This window comes from Rhipicephalus microplus, chromosome 2 (genome assembly GCF_043290135.1).
Source record: "Rhipicephalus microplus isolate Deutch F79 chromosome 2, USDA_Rmic, whole genome shotgun sequence".
Classification (NCBI taxonomy): Eukaryota; Metazoa; Arthropoda; class Arachnida; order Ixodida; family Ixodidae; genus Rhipicephalus; species Rhipicephalus microplus.
In genome coordinates, this window is record NC_134701.1 from 290,022,419 (window position 1) to 290,038,210 (window position 15,792).

A 15,792-nucleotide genomic window follows, 5' to 3' on the forward strand; every position below is an offset into this window, starting at 1 on the left:
CCAAGTCAAGGTATAAAATATCTTAAACCTATTTCGTCCTCTGTGGCCAACGTTTTTAGATTAGGTCTAAAATTAGGATTAACCTGATCTAAAAACGTTGACTGTGGCTAGAGTGTACTAGTACACTGTACTGTGGCTGAGGCACGAGCCGGATAATAAACAGAAGCCTGGAACCGAAACCAATCTAGCCGGAACTGCCGAAACCGTCGTGCTGCGGCTGTGGCTGAATCCTCGTAACTGATGGCGACTGCCAGTAGCGACTTTGTGGGGACTGAAAGGCTTCTTTACCGCATTAGCCTGTAATATACCAGCAATCATGACAGTTCAGCTGATGATTTGACCGCTAAGTTTATACGCTAAGCCGTCCAGTGCTCCATGCTGCTTAACTTGTTTTGCATCTTGTTCGTGCTTGCCATGACAAAGATTTGAGTCGTTCAATAGTTTGGGGACTTCGCGCTGTGGAGCCGACGTACTGCTCATGTCGTCCCTGCAAAAGCAAGTGCTGAAGAATAGGTTGCCTCCCATGCGACCGAAGCCGTTCTCCAGGTCTGTATAAGTACTCTAGCCTTATTATTTTCAGGTCTTGTACCGTGCGCATGAAAGGTAGGGGCTATGGGTGCCCTGCGCCAATGAAGAGTTGCTGATTTGCCGAGAAATTCGGGCAATGATCGAACGTTTTATTCTTTCTTTCGTATAGGGGTAGAGGAAAGTCTGGAATGCTTCGGAGAGACTATACGCCGTTATCCTGGCGCGACTACTTTTCCGAAGCGCTGTGGGTCAGAACATCTGACAGTGATGTATCCTTCTTGGTATTTGTTTTTCAGCCGGTAATGCTGTGACGAACCAGGTTTAAAGTAACACCCGCCATGTAGTACGAAACACACACACACGCACACACGCACGCACACACACACACACACACACACACACACACACACACACACACACACACACACACACACACACACACACACACACACACACACACACACACACTGATTTAATGCCTTATATTGTATTCCTAAGCAACTTATTTGTGATGACTATCCTACAGAGATTCCCAATTGATCCCTTATAGTGCAGTACAATACGTTCTTGGCATTCTTAAATTTGGCTTTATTGAGAATTTTACACGTACAACAATATCGTAACTGACCTTTCCTATGTATGGCCTTTAAATGGGAGCAGTAGCTTGAATCGCACTATTTGAGAGTTATACTAACTAAATTGATGAATCCATGCAAGCAAGACAGCAACCTGCCAACATACATCAACAACCAAATAATGCCTGTCTAATTCAATAATTGATTTTTTTAAAACTGTAACTGTGTGTGTGTTGTAAAGTCAGTGCCGGTTGTGAGGGCTTAAAATAGTTTAATCCTTGCATTCGTGACTGAAAGAAAAGAACAAAACGTGCCAACGTCACCGGAAGCTTTTTATGCTGAATTGGTAGAGCTTTGTTTTTCTGAATAAAATGATACGATTCTCTCAATTTAATGGCTTTCCTTCTTTCACTAATAATGTACAAAAGATAACTCTAAGGTGGCTTCATCACTTGTAAATACACTGAAAAATGAAAGCTTAGACACAAACGTCTTAGCATGGGCAAGGGTGACCATATAGCAGCAGGAAACAGAAGTATGAAGAGTATAATCTTAATTGGTTTCATGTGGGACTATCGGATACTATCGGTCATTTTGTTCTCAGGACCATACTGGTCGAAGGCTATGAAAGGGGTAATGAAGTAAGGGGAGCTCCCCTGTCAACTTAATTACAGCAAGGTCTTGCTGTACAGGCACTCTCAGAATAATTCGGAACGCTGGACACGCAGCCGCTCGCCTGCGGAGCGTGCTCGCAGAAAAGTAGTACGATGACTTGCGCGTGCGCGGTCTCTCTAGAAAGCAAGCGTTGCTCAGTAGTGCACACAGATTTGCGTTGCGTAAGGTGCCCGGTAGTGCTAGGTGCCCCATAGCACTTTGATAAAGGGACCGGATGGTTGGTGCCTGTGACAAGCTCTGTTTGCACATGCATTGAGTTGGAAAATAAGCCTTTGTTAGTGCATGTGTATTCTGGTGCGTCAATGTTCTTTTTTTTTCGTTACGTGTGGCCGTATTCATCATTTATCAGAATATTTACCTGAGGTGACTGTGACCAGCACTGGCATAGCGTGGCATTTTTGTCTGATGCAACCATAAGCATATTGACCAAACACATTTCAATTCTTTGTTTTGTATGGAAAAATAAACCGTGTTCTTCCTGTTATAAATATATATCAGCTATGATGCTTTTTGTTATGCATTTAGGTGACACAGACTATCGCTGACTAGAATTTTATAGGATCTCTGAGGAAAAGAAAATGAATGTCTGTGGCAATAATCAGTGACACGCGATCGAAATGTAAAAATACTCGTTACCAAGCACCTAGATTCTGCAATTGATTGGTGCATGAAAATATGCGAACTGCGATATGGGGTGCAGGAATAAAAACTTCTGGAGTAGTGTGGAGCTTGTTAAAGTACCCTCAAATCCAGTCCTTTGCCTGAAATTTGCTTTCACATAAATCTCATTTCATTTTCTAAAATGTTTTATTGGCGAGTTCACAAACACACCTGTAATTGGAGTCTCTCTAATAGTACAAATTATTCTCATATAACCTACTAGTAGAAAGACGGACTGCAAGGTAATTAAAGCAAGAAATAATACTTTAGCAAAACTGACTAACACCGCTTAAAGAAGGGAGCGATGCCATTGTAGCCTTGCTGCCTTACTTGCCCGTCGTTTCCCAGACTGAATGCAGATAAACGCGAGTGCACGCCGCCAGGAATGGACTACTTTTCATCTGTATGAATTGCAGAGCTGGACATGCTAAAGGCCCCTATCCGTCCAGCTCTCATTGTATCAATTAAGAGCACCTTGTGCTACCTTTTTGGAGATGCGCTAAGGAGATAAACTTGCTCGCCAGGCAGACTGCGCATGCGCAGACCTTGTCTGTATTTATTTGCCGGTGCGCTGCGCCAGCGAGCGGCTGTGTGTTCGGTGTTCCGAATTATTCTGAGAGCGCCTGCATGATGCAATTAGTTCCTGCTGGGCAAGGAGTTGGCATTTTACTTTCTGCTACTTAGTATGGATGATTGCAATGTTCACGAATGGTGGATCTTCTCAGCTATCAAAAAGAAAATTGATCAACAGGCAACAGCATGGCCTGGCTACATTTTCCTTAAACCTGCCATGCTGTGCTATTTTTCCTCCACTCTATTTAGTGTTTGACTGAGTGCAGAACCACCGCAGCAAGTGCTGTGTGCCCCAGCTGACAGAGTTTATCTGGAAGAAAGGTTTTCTTTCTGGTGAAATCCACAGAGAGAAGAAGAAGAAGAAAAATAAGGGGGGGGGGCGGGTTCCAGTCAAGGAATAGTTGAGGCCTGTGACCTGGCTGATGAGGCATATTATGTGCCAATGTAAAATGTCGTTCTGGCAGGTACTTCTATTTCTTCGCTCAAATTTGTTTGCCTAACCACCAGATCAGCAATTCTGGAATAGAAAGATTTTTTTAAGCACACATGTCATCACATAGTAGGTGCACTCATTTATTGTACTGGGAGCCTATATTGAAGTAATAAAATGCTGTTAATGCAAAGCTTGAACTCTTTCTGTACTCCCTTGTTCCAGGAAAAGATCTCTCCAAATGTGCTGCAGTTTTTCTCTATCAATATAAGCATGTGTAATGCAGTACATTTTCATGAAGTGGGAGATTGTAAAAATATAGTTCTAAGTTATTTCAGAAAGTGGAAGAATCGGTAAATATAAACTGAGATATTTAGTGCTTAATTAGCAAAAAATTTGAATGAGCAAATGGGGAGTAATTTTCTTTCCCTGATTAATGTTCATGGTTTAACAGTGATAGCTTACCATTTAAATTCCTAAACAATTCATTCACCCATCAAAAGCTCCATGAATTAACTAAGACAAAGGTTTTGCAGCCTTTTCTTTTGGGCTTGGTGACAGAGCATCATGTAACTAATCAACCAATCAATCAATTAGCCACCAGGTAATGGATAGATCAGTCAATCCATCTCAGCTTTTGTCCACTGTCCTCTCAGCTATGTTTTACCTACTTTGAGAAGAGTTGGGAGATGGCACATACCATTTTCCAGAAAATCGACCACTCTAACAACATCCTCCATAAGAATTGGAGTCTGAGCTCCTTTCTGAGTTTACATAATACTTGAATTTGTGTTGTTTGCACTTCCTGTTTTTGTATCAACTGGAGCTAAACGATAGTGGTATATGTTCTCTAAAGCCAGTTTAGGAGAAGCAACAAAAGGTTTTGACCACTTTCTGGCAATGGCGTGCCCTAGCATAATGGTACCTCCCATATGAACACAATGTATCTCAAATGGAGTTCTGCGGAACTCCTGGGTTACCCCATTTGAGAACCACTGGCCTAAAGGGTACTTTCCTCTATGAACACAATGTCACTGCAAACACTAGCAGATGAAGAACCAGGGATTCTGTGGAACCCCCATTTGAAAATCGCTGCCCTAACATATCACATGCCCAACCAGTGGTGTTCTAGTATACGCTGTGTATAGTGCTGATGCAGGATGTGATTTGAAATCTGTGTCTATATTCCTTGACATGACATGATGAAGACTTTTAGGGTGTACATGAAAGGATCCCAAGGACCTCTCCTTCTCCTCCTCCATGGAGGTGGCTACAGTGGCCTCACGTGGGCTTTATTCGCAGTCAGTTGACTTTGCACTCATTAATTTGTGAAATATTAATTGAGCATATTAGTGAAGCTGTGGCTGTCTAAATGATTGAAGAAGTATTTCTTCTTTCTTACAGAATGAAGTTTGTCAAATCGTGGAATGCCAGGTAGCCGCGCTTGACATTCGAGGCCACGGTAAATTACGCTTGGTACATTCTTGCAAGAATATTTCAATGTTGCAGTTTTGAGGCCTCACTCGCAATGACACTGTTGTAAACATTGGAAGGAAGTGAAGCGAACAAGCATCGATTCATTTGGGAAAAAAAAAAGGCGGGACAAATGTGCCCTGCTTGCTTGGTACGGTGTTTTCAATGGTTAACAAACACTTGTCCCATTGACTCATAATGGCACCATCTTGTGACCACATTACCTATTATTTGGGCTGAAATGGCCCAAACAAGTGGTGCAGAGGAGCACTGCTTGAGTTATTTGGAGGATCATTATACAGACCGTAGTTTCAGCGGTGTAGCAGCACCTGCAGTGTTGTCTTTTATAATCTTACAGTCTGTTCCTGTAAAGCCCATTTCAGTGCATACACCCACAACCTTTTGTCTATTTTGCTGTCATTTCGTTCTCAGTACAAATGTTCAAGCTCTGATGATATACCTGAGTGTTTGTCCACTTTTCTAGAAGTATATATCAAGAAAAATATTTATCATGCACAATTATACCAAATTAGAATTGGCAAAGAAATTACCAATTTCGCAGAGGATTGTGCTTCAATGCATTTGTCTGTCGACTTACATCACAATTTTACAAAAACTTGGGATGACTGGGAACCACCACCTTTTGACAGGAAACAGTTATTCACGAGCTTACAAAGATGCGGGTAGGGTGACACTCTCTTGGTGTTGTGCTAAAATGATGTGGGATATAAATTTTTCTGCAGAAAAGTGGGATGTATGTGTCCTGTAGACGCACATTGGGTTAAGGGATAGGTGGCCCATAGCCTGCATAGTGTGCTGTCCCCAGGAAATAAGTTTAAAACAGCATTGGCACATAGCTTAATTTCACCTGTTGGTACTGAGTTGTGTAGTGCAGTGTTTAGATATTTAGGCGGGTTCTGTTTAATACCTTTTTTACTTAGAAGGGTACCGGCCACGGTGTTTGCATTTCGATTTATGGCGAAATGGTAGATGCCCATGTGTTGTGCAATGTCAGTGCATGTGAAAGAACACCAGATGGTCAAATTTCTGGAGCCCTCTACAATGCCATTGCATAATAATATTGTAGTTTAGGAATGTAAACCCCATTATTATTATTATTATTATTATTAAAGGGGAACTGACACAAAATTTTGCAGCTGAGATAGCCTGCAGAATCGATTCTCATGAACGTGCATATATCATCTTCAAAATATGAACAGTGAACATAGCTTGGAAGGTACTTTACAGGAATTTTGAAGGTTAACACCATCAAAAGTGACCCCTTGATGACTCCCTTACGTCCCTCTTGTCACCGCACTGCAGTCAATAAAACAAGTTATGATGACGTTGTAGCCGCCATTTTTTTTTTGCCACGCTTGTTCCAGCAGTCTATACTTCTCCCTGTCTGCTCACGAGTCCATAGCCGCGGTGATCGCATTGAAAGTTTTGTGTTTGGTGACACTGCTGTCTGGTTTCTTGTTCGGAAGGACTTTTTCATGCGAACCGCGAAGAAGTGCGTCACAGTTGTGAGTGCTGAAGTGCTGATGTGGTCTAGCACTGTGCAATTGTTTCTGGAGCTGTCTCAAACCGAAACTGGTCCGTAATGAGGAGCCTGTAAATAATTATCTGTGGTGCACTGTAGCAAAGGATGTGCTGTGTTATGGCTAACAGGCCCCCAGCAATATATTGCCACAAGAAAACATCGGGTCAAAATTTTTGTCAGTACCCTTTTAAAGGGATACTAAAGGCAAATAGTCGGCGAGGATTGTTGAAATAGCATGCCAAAAATATCGTTTTGTTTGTTTTATGCTAAGGAAATTCTTAGTTGAAAAGGAAATAATGTTTTAGTGGTCTACATACTAGTATCAGTCTTTGAACTGCCTGCCTCAAGAAGTTCTTGTTACATAGCCTTAGCCTTGCCTGCCCTTTACTACACAAAACCTAGTGCTGCGTTTTTTTTGCATGACTACGCTAGCAGAGCACAGACTCGTGAAAACGGAACTTTTGGACTACCTGTGTCAGGTTTCAATGGTAAAACTAGTCATTATTACCAAGCAGCTCTTTTTTTGCATCATTGAAGGGGAAATACACAAGCTCACTGGTGGTGCTTTTAGTTTCTCAATTTGTAAAGCAATAGTGTGCATAATAGTGTCACTATAGACATTGTCAAACATTGACCCCTCACTCTAGCCCAAATTGTTGTTTGCCTTTAGTGTCTCTTTAAGATGATATTACTGAAATTTTTATTTCCAGGTGAAACAGTAACATCTGAAGAAATGGACCTGTCTGCAGACACACTTTCCAAGTAAGTTAAGTCTCCGCAGCATCTTGTTAGCTGTAGGAGTTATACATGCTGCACTTACATCAGAGTATCTTGGAAATAACGCAAGAATTTTGTGCTTTTACAGTGATGTAGGCAATGTTTACAATGCAATGTACCCGGATGAGTCTCATCAACCGCCAGTGGTTCTTATTGGACACAGGTAGTGAAATATTTCTGTCATTATGTTTAACCTTTGTGGCCCGAAACTGTTCGGCAGCGTGTGGTGCCCACCGGCAGTTCACAAATGGTTAGTGTGCTTTTCATGTTTCTGCAGTGGCACATGAATGATAAAAGATGTTTTACAAGTATTTTCATGCAGTGATAATTTTATAGCATTGTGCTTCACTTCAGCTCATAGCTAGATAAAAAAAATGCATGCAGCATGGATGCTGTGCATCCCTTTGCTGCATGGCAGCATTGGTGTCTCTCTTAAGATCAAACTGACTGACTGCATGAAATGAGCTGTGTTGAAATCTGCTGTTACTCTGTTTTCTTTCTCCTTTTTTTTCGGTATCATAATGTACACATAAGGCTTTTTAATGTATTGTCATAAATTTAGTTTGCGATGTGGTTATTGCCTGTGAAATTGACAAGAATGCACATGTGTTTCCATTGGTAGTTTGGTACACCAATTGTACAAAAAGCTGTGTAGTGTTGTTCAACTAGCATGAGCAATCGGTGATGACGACATAGCTGACATGCTTGTGGGTTGTCGTGCAGCATGGGTGGAGCAGTAGCTGTTCATGCTGCCTACAAGGGTGTCATCCCCAACTTGATTGGCCTCATCGTCATTGATGTTGTAGAAGGTCAGTGTCCCACTGGTCATCAGTGAAAAACATGCCAGAGCTATGACATATGGACATACTTTTCTCTAATTGCTTGTGGTTACAGTAATTATGTATTTACATTGTGATCATTGTTTGCCATGAACTCATTGCGCATTACCTTTTACCTTATTTGTGTAGTTGCACATGCAATTTTTCCAAGCGTGTCGTTTTGTTCAGAAATTTAAAGCATATTATTCATGTTATTTTATGAATATTTTACGTTGTTTGCAGGCACTGCCCTGGAAGCACTTCAAAACATGCAGTCATTCCTGCGAGGAAGGCCTTCTTCATTCAAGTCCTTGGAGTATGCTATAGAGTGGTGGTGAGGCCTCTTAGAAATCTACATACTGAGTATGGCAGTGTTGGCTGTAATGTTCTGGGTAGTAATAAGTGCTCTCAAAGAGCGTAGGATATAAATTCTTGCTGTGGTACATAAGTATGTTATAGGCAGCTTACAATGCTCTATGATTGCTAAACATAGCATTGTAGATGCTAGACATTCACTGTGGTGGTGTTCTTGCAAAGGAATTGTAAGTTTGATGAGGATACTATTAGGCAGGCAGTGCACAACTGCACAGCAAATTGCTGATATAAACACAAAACCTCATTTCAAGACTCTCCTAATTATGCTAGTATGGTAAAGTTGATCTGCCTTGTCTTTTCTACTCCATATCAAAACTTAGACTCTGAGTATTGTGTCTCATATGCTCTTTTATTTGTTAAGTTGTGCAAAGCATGTTGCATCTGGTTGCTACAAAGTAGTGGGAACTATTTGCTTACTATACATTGCTTCTTTTTATCATACCACGATTCTGTGCTATAAAATGATAGCAGTGATGCTACCGCTGTGCCGATTGCCCCAAAATAACCTGGCTGCTACATGCTGCTACATTTCTTCAAAATTTGACGTGTCTGCACCCAACCTGTGCCAAAGGGCGCGATGCGAATTTCATAAATGAAACGACTTGAGGTTCTCCCGTTGAAAATAACATTACTGTGCACCTGCGTAAGACGCAATCACAGCCAAGCCAAGATGAAATGGGTCAAATGTCACTGTTAAGATGCAGTTAATTCCCAATTTTTTTTACTTTCTAGAGACCATGAAATTGTCCCAAAAAATATTCATGCCTTTTTATTCCGCTGAAGTAATCAAATCGCCACAGCCCCGTCTGAAATAGCTTCAATGTCTCCTAGAGTACACTTATCAGGCATTTCGGTGCACGCCGAGTGTCGTAATTACATTCAGGACCTGCCGACGTTCATTTGCAAATATGCGTATGTGACCCGGGATGAGCGCCGCCGATACCAGGAAAGCGCGGAATAAGTTGCGGATTTATCGCATGGAATAAATGGAAACGATGACGCCGAACATAAAGGGTGTGGCAGAATAGAGGAATACTTGTCCGGACCTCTGCGATGCTTGTGTGCACTCAGAAGATGAGCCACTGCACGAAAATCTCCGGCGACATTTTCGGTGTCGTGTGGCATTAGTTGTGTGCAGCACATTGCAAACGCAGCTGACGCCGTTCTTATGGGGGCGTTTTCGTACGCACGTGTTAGTCATGAAAATGTGTTCTTGGTGGCCACTCTATTACTGATCGCACACAGGCACTTAGATGGTGAGCTGCTTCTGTCGTGAAGGCACCGCGTCTGTGTGGGGCACATAGCCGATTTGCACAGAAAGGCAGTGTGAACGGCGGCGCACACAAGAAAGCGTGCAGTATGCCGACGACTGCGCCATGTAAGTAACATGCAGTTAGCTGAAGATGCTTATCATAAAGTGATTAAGTCTTACTGGCGTGTTTGTCGCATTTCTGCCTTCACACCTCCGAGCATTTCCGGTGCTTATGCATTAGACATCACCTCAATGTGCAATGATACTAGCCCCCTTCAAATTTTTTTTACCTGCTTCACCCTATAGCATTTATGCACTGCGGCAAAGCCGACTTTCTGACATTACTGTGATGTCGATTGACTTTTAAAAGCGCTCGTTTAAGCCTACGAGGTAATAGACATAGCAGAGATAGGGACTTCAAGTAATGCTGTTTCAAACCTGGAATGCTGGCTGAAAGCCCACAAAATCGGACTCTGAAGAGTTTCAGACGTTCTTATGCAAAGATGTCCACAGCGCTTGTGATGCTGTTGCGAAATCATCTGAATTTGCAAGTATGTATGAAAAATCTGCCGTCCGAAAAATCAGCAGTCAGCTTATCTTCAGTCACATTATAATGAAATGGTATGGTTTTAAATTTTATCATAGGCTTTGTCTACTAAATATGGTCTGATTATTTGTCGGTGATATTATTTATTTTTTTACTCTATTTTACTTGAATAACGGGCACCATATTGCAATCTTATCATTCGTGTGTGATGAACACAGTATCCAAAAAATGGCAAAAAGGGTAGCTGGAAGCTTGCGATGAAAAAAATCTGTAAAGAGAGATTGTGTCGGCTGATTTTCTGACAAGCGAACTTGTCTTTCTCAAGGCTAGAACAGAACACTTCTATTCTTAGGAAGACAGGTACTCTTGTCGGAATGTCGGGTTGACACAACCCCCTCTTCAGGGATTTCTTCATGAACACAGTGTGTGTCTTAAAATTGATTTTAGCAATATCTTCTCCGAAAGCCAGTTTTGCTGCTCCAAATCGCATTTTCGGCTGCTCCAAAAGCTTCTCCAAAGCAGCCTAAGCCAGTAGCATCACTGTGATAGGCAAGCTGGGATGTATGCTTGCAGTATATAACTAATTCCATGTTAAGAACGAACTGTTTTGTTTTCTTGATCATGTTCATGTTTATTAGTTGACGAAATCCTAGTATGCTATGTGCAGTGTTCGTAGTGGCCAGGTGCGCAACTTGGAGTCTGCTCGTGTCTCCATGCCAAGCCAGCTCAAAAAGTGAGTCGCTTTCTACTTTCATGCATATTTTTTACAGTATACTTTCCTTAAGTGGAGCATGAAGAGTTCAGGAAAATATCCTTTACTTAACAGGAGTCCCTTTGGGTAGAGAGAAACATAAGTGCGGACTTTACGCAGAGAACCAATCATATTAGAAGCAGCTGTTCCATTTAAGCAGCAGTTCTAAGAGATTTCTATATACTGAGAGCTTACTCTATATTGGTGCATCATATTATGTGGAAAAAGTTCTCATTATTATATTGAACATAAATATTTTTTGAAGATTAGTGTAATCTTGATGTCACCGTTTAGATAACTGCCCAGGGAACTATATTTAGATTATCACAGCTGCGTGTGACAATTGTGTTAATAAGGACACTGCTGATTTAAGTTTAAGCACATCAGCGACATTATATTTAGCTTAGCTTCGCTTTTCCTTTGTGCTTGCATCCGCTTGCCCTGCAGAGTCCATTTTTTATATCTGAAAGCTGCAAAAGTTATTGTGGGCGAAATCGCAAAATGTTACTTCGGAAAAAAGGGTTCATATTTAGCTTTTGCTGCTCATGGCCGTTCTGGTGTATTGTTCTGGAGTACACTGAGTCACATTTTTCGTTGTGTTGTTCTGGTTACCTTCAAAACAACAAAAATGGGAAAAAATAGCATTGGGAACGTTATGGAAGCTACTAAAAAGAACAGCATGTTCAGTTGTACATCTCAAAAATTTTTGTGCTAGCTTCCTGTATTAGCTGTATTTGTGAAAGGGTATTAAATTTATTTCCTGTGCTTTCTAATTATTTTTGGTCATTTCTGATAGGAGGCCCTCCCACAGTTTTTACTTCTGAGCTATATATATATATATATATATATATATATATATATATATATATATATATATATATATATATATATATATATATATATATATATATGAGATCTAACAGACAGTAATGCCAAGGAATGTACAGGGGAAGTTTATTAGAACCAATGGAATGTAAATAAGAAGAAAGAAAAAGTGGATGAAAAAATAACCAGCCGTGAGCAGGAATCGAACCTACGATCTTCGAATAACGCGTTCGATGCTCTAACCACTGAGCTACCACAGCGGCCTTCCCTCCATCCACTTTTCTGGGTTTATATGTGAATTTAGGAGTAGGAGTGACAGTCAGCGCCATCTATAAGCCAAACGAGTGTGAAAACACTCTTATGCGCATGTTTGGCGTCACGTAGCTCGTGAACTTATTATGAGTGGGCAGCTGAATAATTGTCCCTCTTATACAACCTAAACACACCAAGTCTGCCATTACGAGACCCTCGTTCAATGAAAATAAGGGAAAGAAGTGTATACCTTCTTCCCTGGAAGACAGAAAAGTGAACGAAAAGGTAAATTGCCGTGGGCAGGAACTGAACCTGCGACCTTCAAATAATGCATTTGATGCTCTACCAACTGAGCTACCATGGTGGCTATCCCCCCATCCACTTTATTCGGTATATATGTGAATGAAACGTGGGAGTGTCAGTCAGCACCAATCAATGTACTTTTTAACAAACAAACTTTCAGTGAATAGTTCTTTAACAGATCGTGTTTACTACACATGAATGAACTACTTTAAGGCTCACCCAAGAAGAAAATATTTTTGTTCTTATTAGTAAATTACCCTTTCACAGCTTAAAAATCGCCACGCTCGCCGCAAGAAGCCTCTTGGCAAGTGAGAAAGTGCGGGTGACACCACCTTGAGATTCCTGCACCAAACGCCATGACATCATAAATTTTGATGGTTTACTAAGGCCTACATAGCTCATTATACATAAGATTAAAGCACATTCGCTGCTGATGGGGCCAGAGACACGATATACCAAGTTTTGGGAATTTCTTCGAGCCAATGTTGGCAAATCCGACAAGTACACTTTGAAATTTGTTATGTGACGCATACAGATTTTGGCACAAAATTTAAAAATGGTAATTTTACCTTGATTTTTTCCTATGATAATGAACTTATGATGGTAAGTATAAGGATGTTAGAGTTTTCGGAGAACACTGATCAATCTAAACCAATTCACTGTTTTACTTTATGGTCCTTTAATGGTGCATTTACTCTAGAGCGACATGACACTGACAAAGACACGAGGCGTGCGCTGTGTCGGAAAGACACGAGTGTCGTTGCGTGCACCTTCTTTGTGAATAGAGACGAAAGGCTCTGACCATGACAAGGCGTAGATAGGACACCGACATGACAAAGACAGTTAGCAGGCCAAAATTGGTGTTGTGTCACCCTAGTGTAAACACACAACCCAGAAAAGCTTTTTTGAAGTTTGTCAGCGTTTAGGCTAGGGCGCCATTGAACCATTTACACCACAAGTTTAGTGACACGCCATGTACCAAGGCCAATAGGGACAATTATTTTATATCTTCCTTCTCACCCCTGCCTTGCCTCTTCAACTCATGTGACACGCTGGCATTTCTGCTGATCGCAGAGCTTTCCTGAGCGCTCTCAACGATTTGAGTTTTGCCCACCTTCGAGATTGCACGCTGACAGGTTGGTATCTACTCTGACAGGTGCCACTATTATACCAACCGACTGTACTCACGTGCATTCCACACCCAGTCAGATCAGCAGCTTTGGTGACATTACACTACCCGAAGATGTCGTAATGTGAATGGGCAATTAAAACGCGTTTGGCTGAGCCACAGTGATCTGCAGTGATTCACAGCTTTAAAGCTTGTAACAAATTACACATTTTACGCAGCGAGCTCGAACCACTCTGTAAATGACCTTTAGGATTGGTTTACTGGCTAAATGTGTTTGTACAAAATCGTCAAAACTGTCAAAATCGTCCCTGTAAGCAAGACTGCAGGAGAACAAAACCAAAACTAAATTGCGGGTTTGGATATACTGGTTATTATTTCTTTTCTTTTTCTTGCTAATGATCTGATGAAACAGATTATCAGAAAGCACCTTTTAAGACTTGTCACTTCCTAAGTCAAAGAAATATTGCTTAATTTTATGTGGGAATGCCCAAAAAGTCTTAGAATATTCAGGAGGGCCACAGATCATTCCTGGGGCTTGAAACAATGCATTCTGAAACACCAGCTGGTGCTGGAAGCAGGAAAGCTAAATTTTATAGTCATTCATGGCACATAGTTCTTACAGAGCATGATGATGCCAAATTCTGAAGCAAGGTCTCTGCATACAGCGGCTTGCTTCTCACTCGCTTTCGAACTTTTGATGTCTTTTTTCTGACATCAGTGAACAGATTGCTGCTAGTGGCTGATAGATGATGTAAATAAAAAATGGCATTTCGATGCGTTGTGCTTCTTTCCATGGGATGTGCTTTAATGTGTGCTAAAATACGCAGTATTAATGGTAGCTCATGAAGGAATTGCAATGCGGGAGAGTGATCGGATTTCATGATGGGCTCTGAAAAAACTTTTTTCTCCCATGCCATCCCTCATTGTGTAGCTTCCAGTGCACATGTCAGGATGAGAGAAGAAAGAAAGAGCCTGAAGTATGCGAGGAACCCCTGCGGCTCCTCTTGTTTTTGATGTATACGAAAAATTTTGGCTGCAGCTGATTTCTGAGGCATTAACTCCGATACCTTTTTTATTCAATAATTAGTTAAAAAGTGGCACAGTACACGTTTGATGCTTGTTGGTAGCTGTTGATGTTTGTACAGATCCCAATGGATTATTCCAGTGCTCTGGAAACTGTCAATTAGCACAATAGAGCAGCGTGGCACAACTTCCCTAGCATGCTGTTAAGAGTAGCAGCAGTGCACGGCAAATACAATTTAAAGTTATTGCCGTTTGCATTGTATTTTGCCTGGCATGCACGACTTCTTCCTTACTGTCTTGTTTAGAAACTGTGCCACTAAACTGTGATACGGTGGAGAAGCAGCAGGAGTGTACGATGGAGAATTGCTTCATCTTTTGAGGATTTTCTACCAGCGAATTGTATACTTTAGACTCGAGATCACTTTGCCAGCTGCCCTTCAGTTATTTCAGAACTGTAAAAGTATCAGTAAACTTGCTTGGCGAGTAAATTCAGAGCCAACTATAGCTGCAGCATGTACTTCATAAACTTGCCTGCTTCATGTGGCATACAGTAATCCAGCGTTTCCGTGGTTTCTAAGTGTAGTAAAGGTGGAAAACTGAAAAACTTTGTTCCAAGTACGTAAATATTGGCACAGTTTACGACACAGCAATTCATATGCGACATTGCGAAGCACTGCTAACAACCTGGCACGGCTGCGCTTATGGGCCAGCTGCTGCATAGAGCACGCCAATTCGTTTTGTTTGCTCCCGCACCACGGTGCCATCGGCTAAGTGAACGTTTCCCTTACAGAAAGTCAGGAGTTCTTGTCAAGAATCAATAGCTTCATCAGAATCAGTCATTATTTGACCAAGTATTGGAGGAAACACTAAAAGAAGATATAGGCATATAGGCAACTTTGTAGTAAGCGATAATAAGTAGCTTTGGATTGCTTCTCAAAGGTGCATAGAAAGTTGCAGCATGAAGCAAAGGTAACAATGGTGCCCCACATTTGGGGGTAGTGTTATAAAATTTAACATATTTTGGACTGTGCTTCATTTCCTTGCTCATTTTGTACTTAGAATGATAACGTTAGGCACTTTCAAACATTTTTTTATATACTCATTTTCGTTCACACAAGCATACCACTTTTATCTCTATGGTTGTTTCTCACATCGGTCGCATTGTTTGTAAATGCCAAAGGACAAAGACAGGGACAGAAATAGATTGGCATGAGGCTCAAGGCATACAGCCTCTGTAGCTATGCACAAACTTAACAAGAAGTATCGTGAGTTTCCATTAGCAG

General features: G+C 41.3%; 1 protein-coding gene across 1 annotated transcript in view; it reads left to right on the top strand.

Annotated features, from left to right (window-relative positions):
* The first annotated feature begins 254 nt into the window (after nucleotides 1–254).
* LOC119177913 (protein phosphatase methylesterase 1) overlaps nucleotides 255–15,792 on the top strand; it is a 29,432-nt gene continuing 13,894 nt past the window's right edge. The window contains exons 1-9 of the mRNA XM_037429106.2: nucleotides 255–546; nucleotides 698–797; nucleotides 4,650–4,742; nucleotides 4,846–4,903; nucleotides 7,168–7,219; nucleotides 7,323–7,397; nucleotides 7,958–8,043; nucleotides 8,296–8,386; nucleotides 10,894–10,959. Coding sequence (XP_037285003.2) covers nucleotides 479–546; nucleotides 698–797; nucleotides 4,650–4,742; nucleotides 4,846–4,903; nucleotides 7,168–7,219; nucleotides 7,323–7,397; nucleotides 7,958–8,043; nucleotides 8,296–8,386; nucleotides 10,894–10,959 — 689 coding nt within the window. The 5' untranslated portion in view covers nucleotides 255–478. The remainder of the gene's footprint in view (nucleotides 547–697; nucleotides 798–4,649; nucleotides 4,743–4,845; nucleotides 4,904–7,167; nucleotides 7,220–7,322; nucleotides 7,398–7,957; nucleotides 8,044–8,295; nucleotides 8,387–10,893; nucleotides 10,960–15,792) is intronic.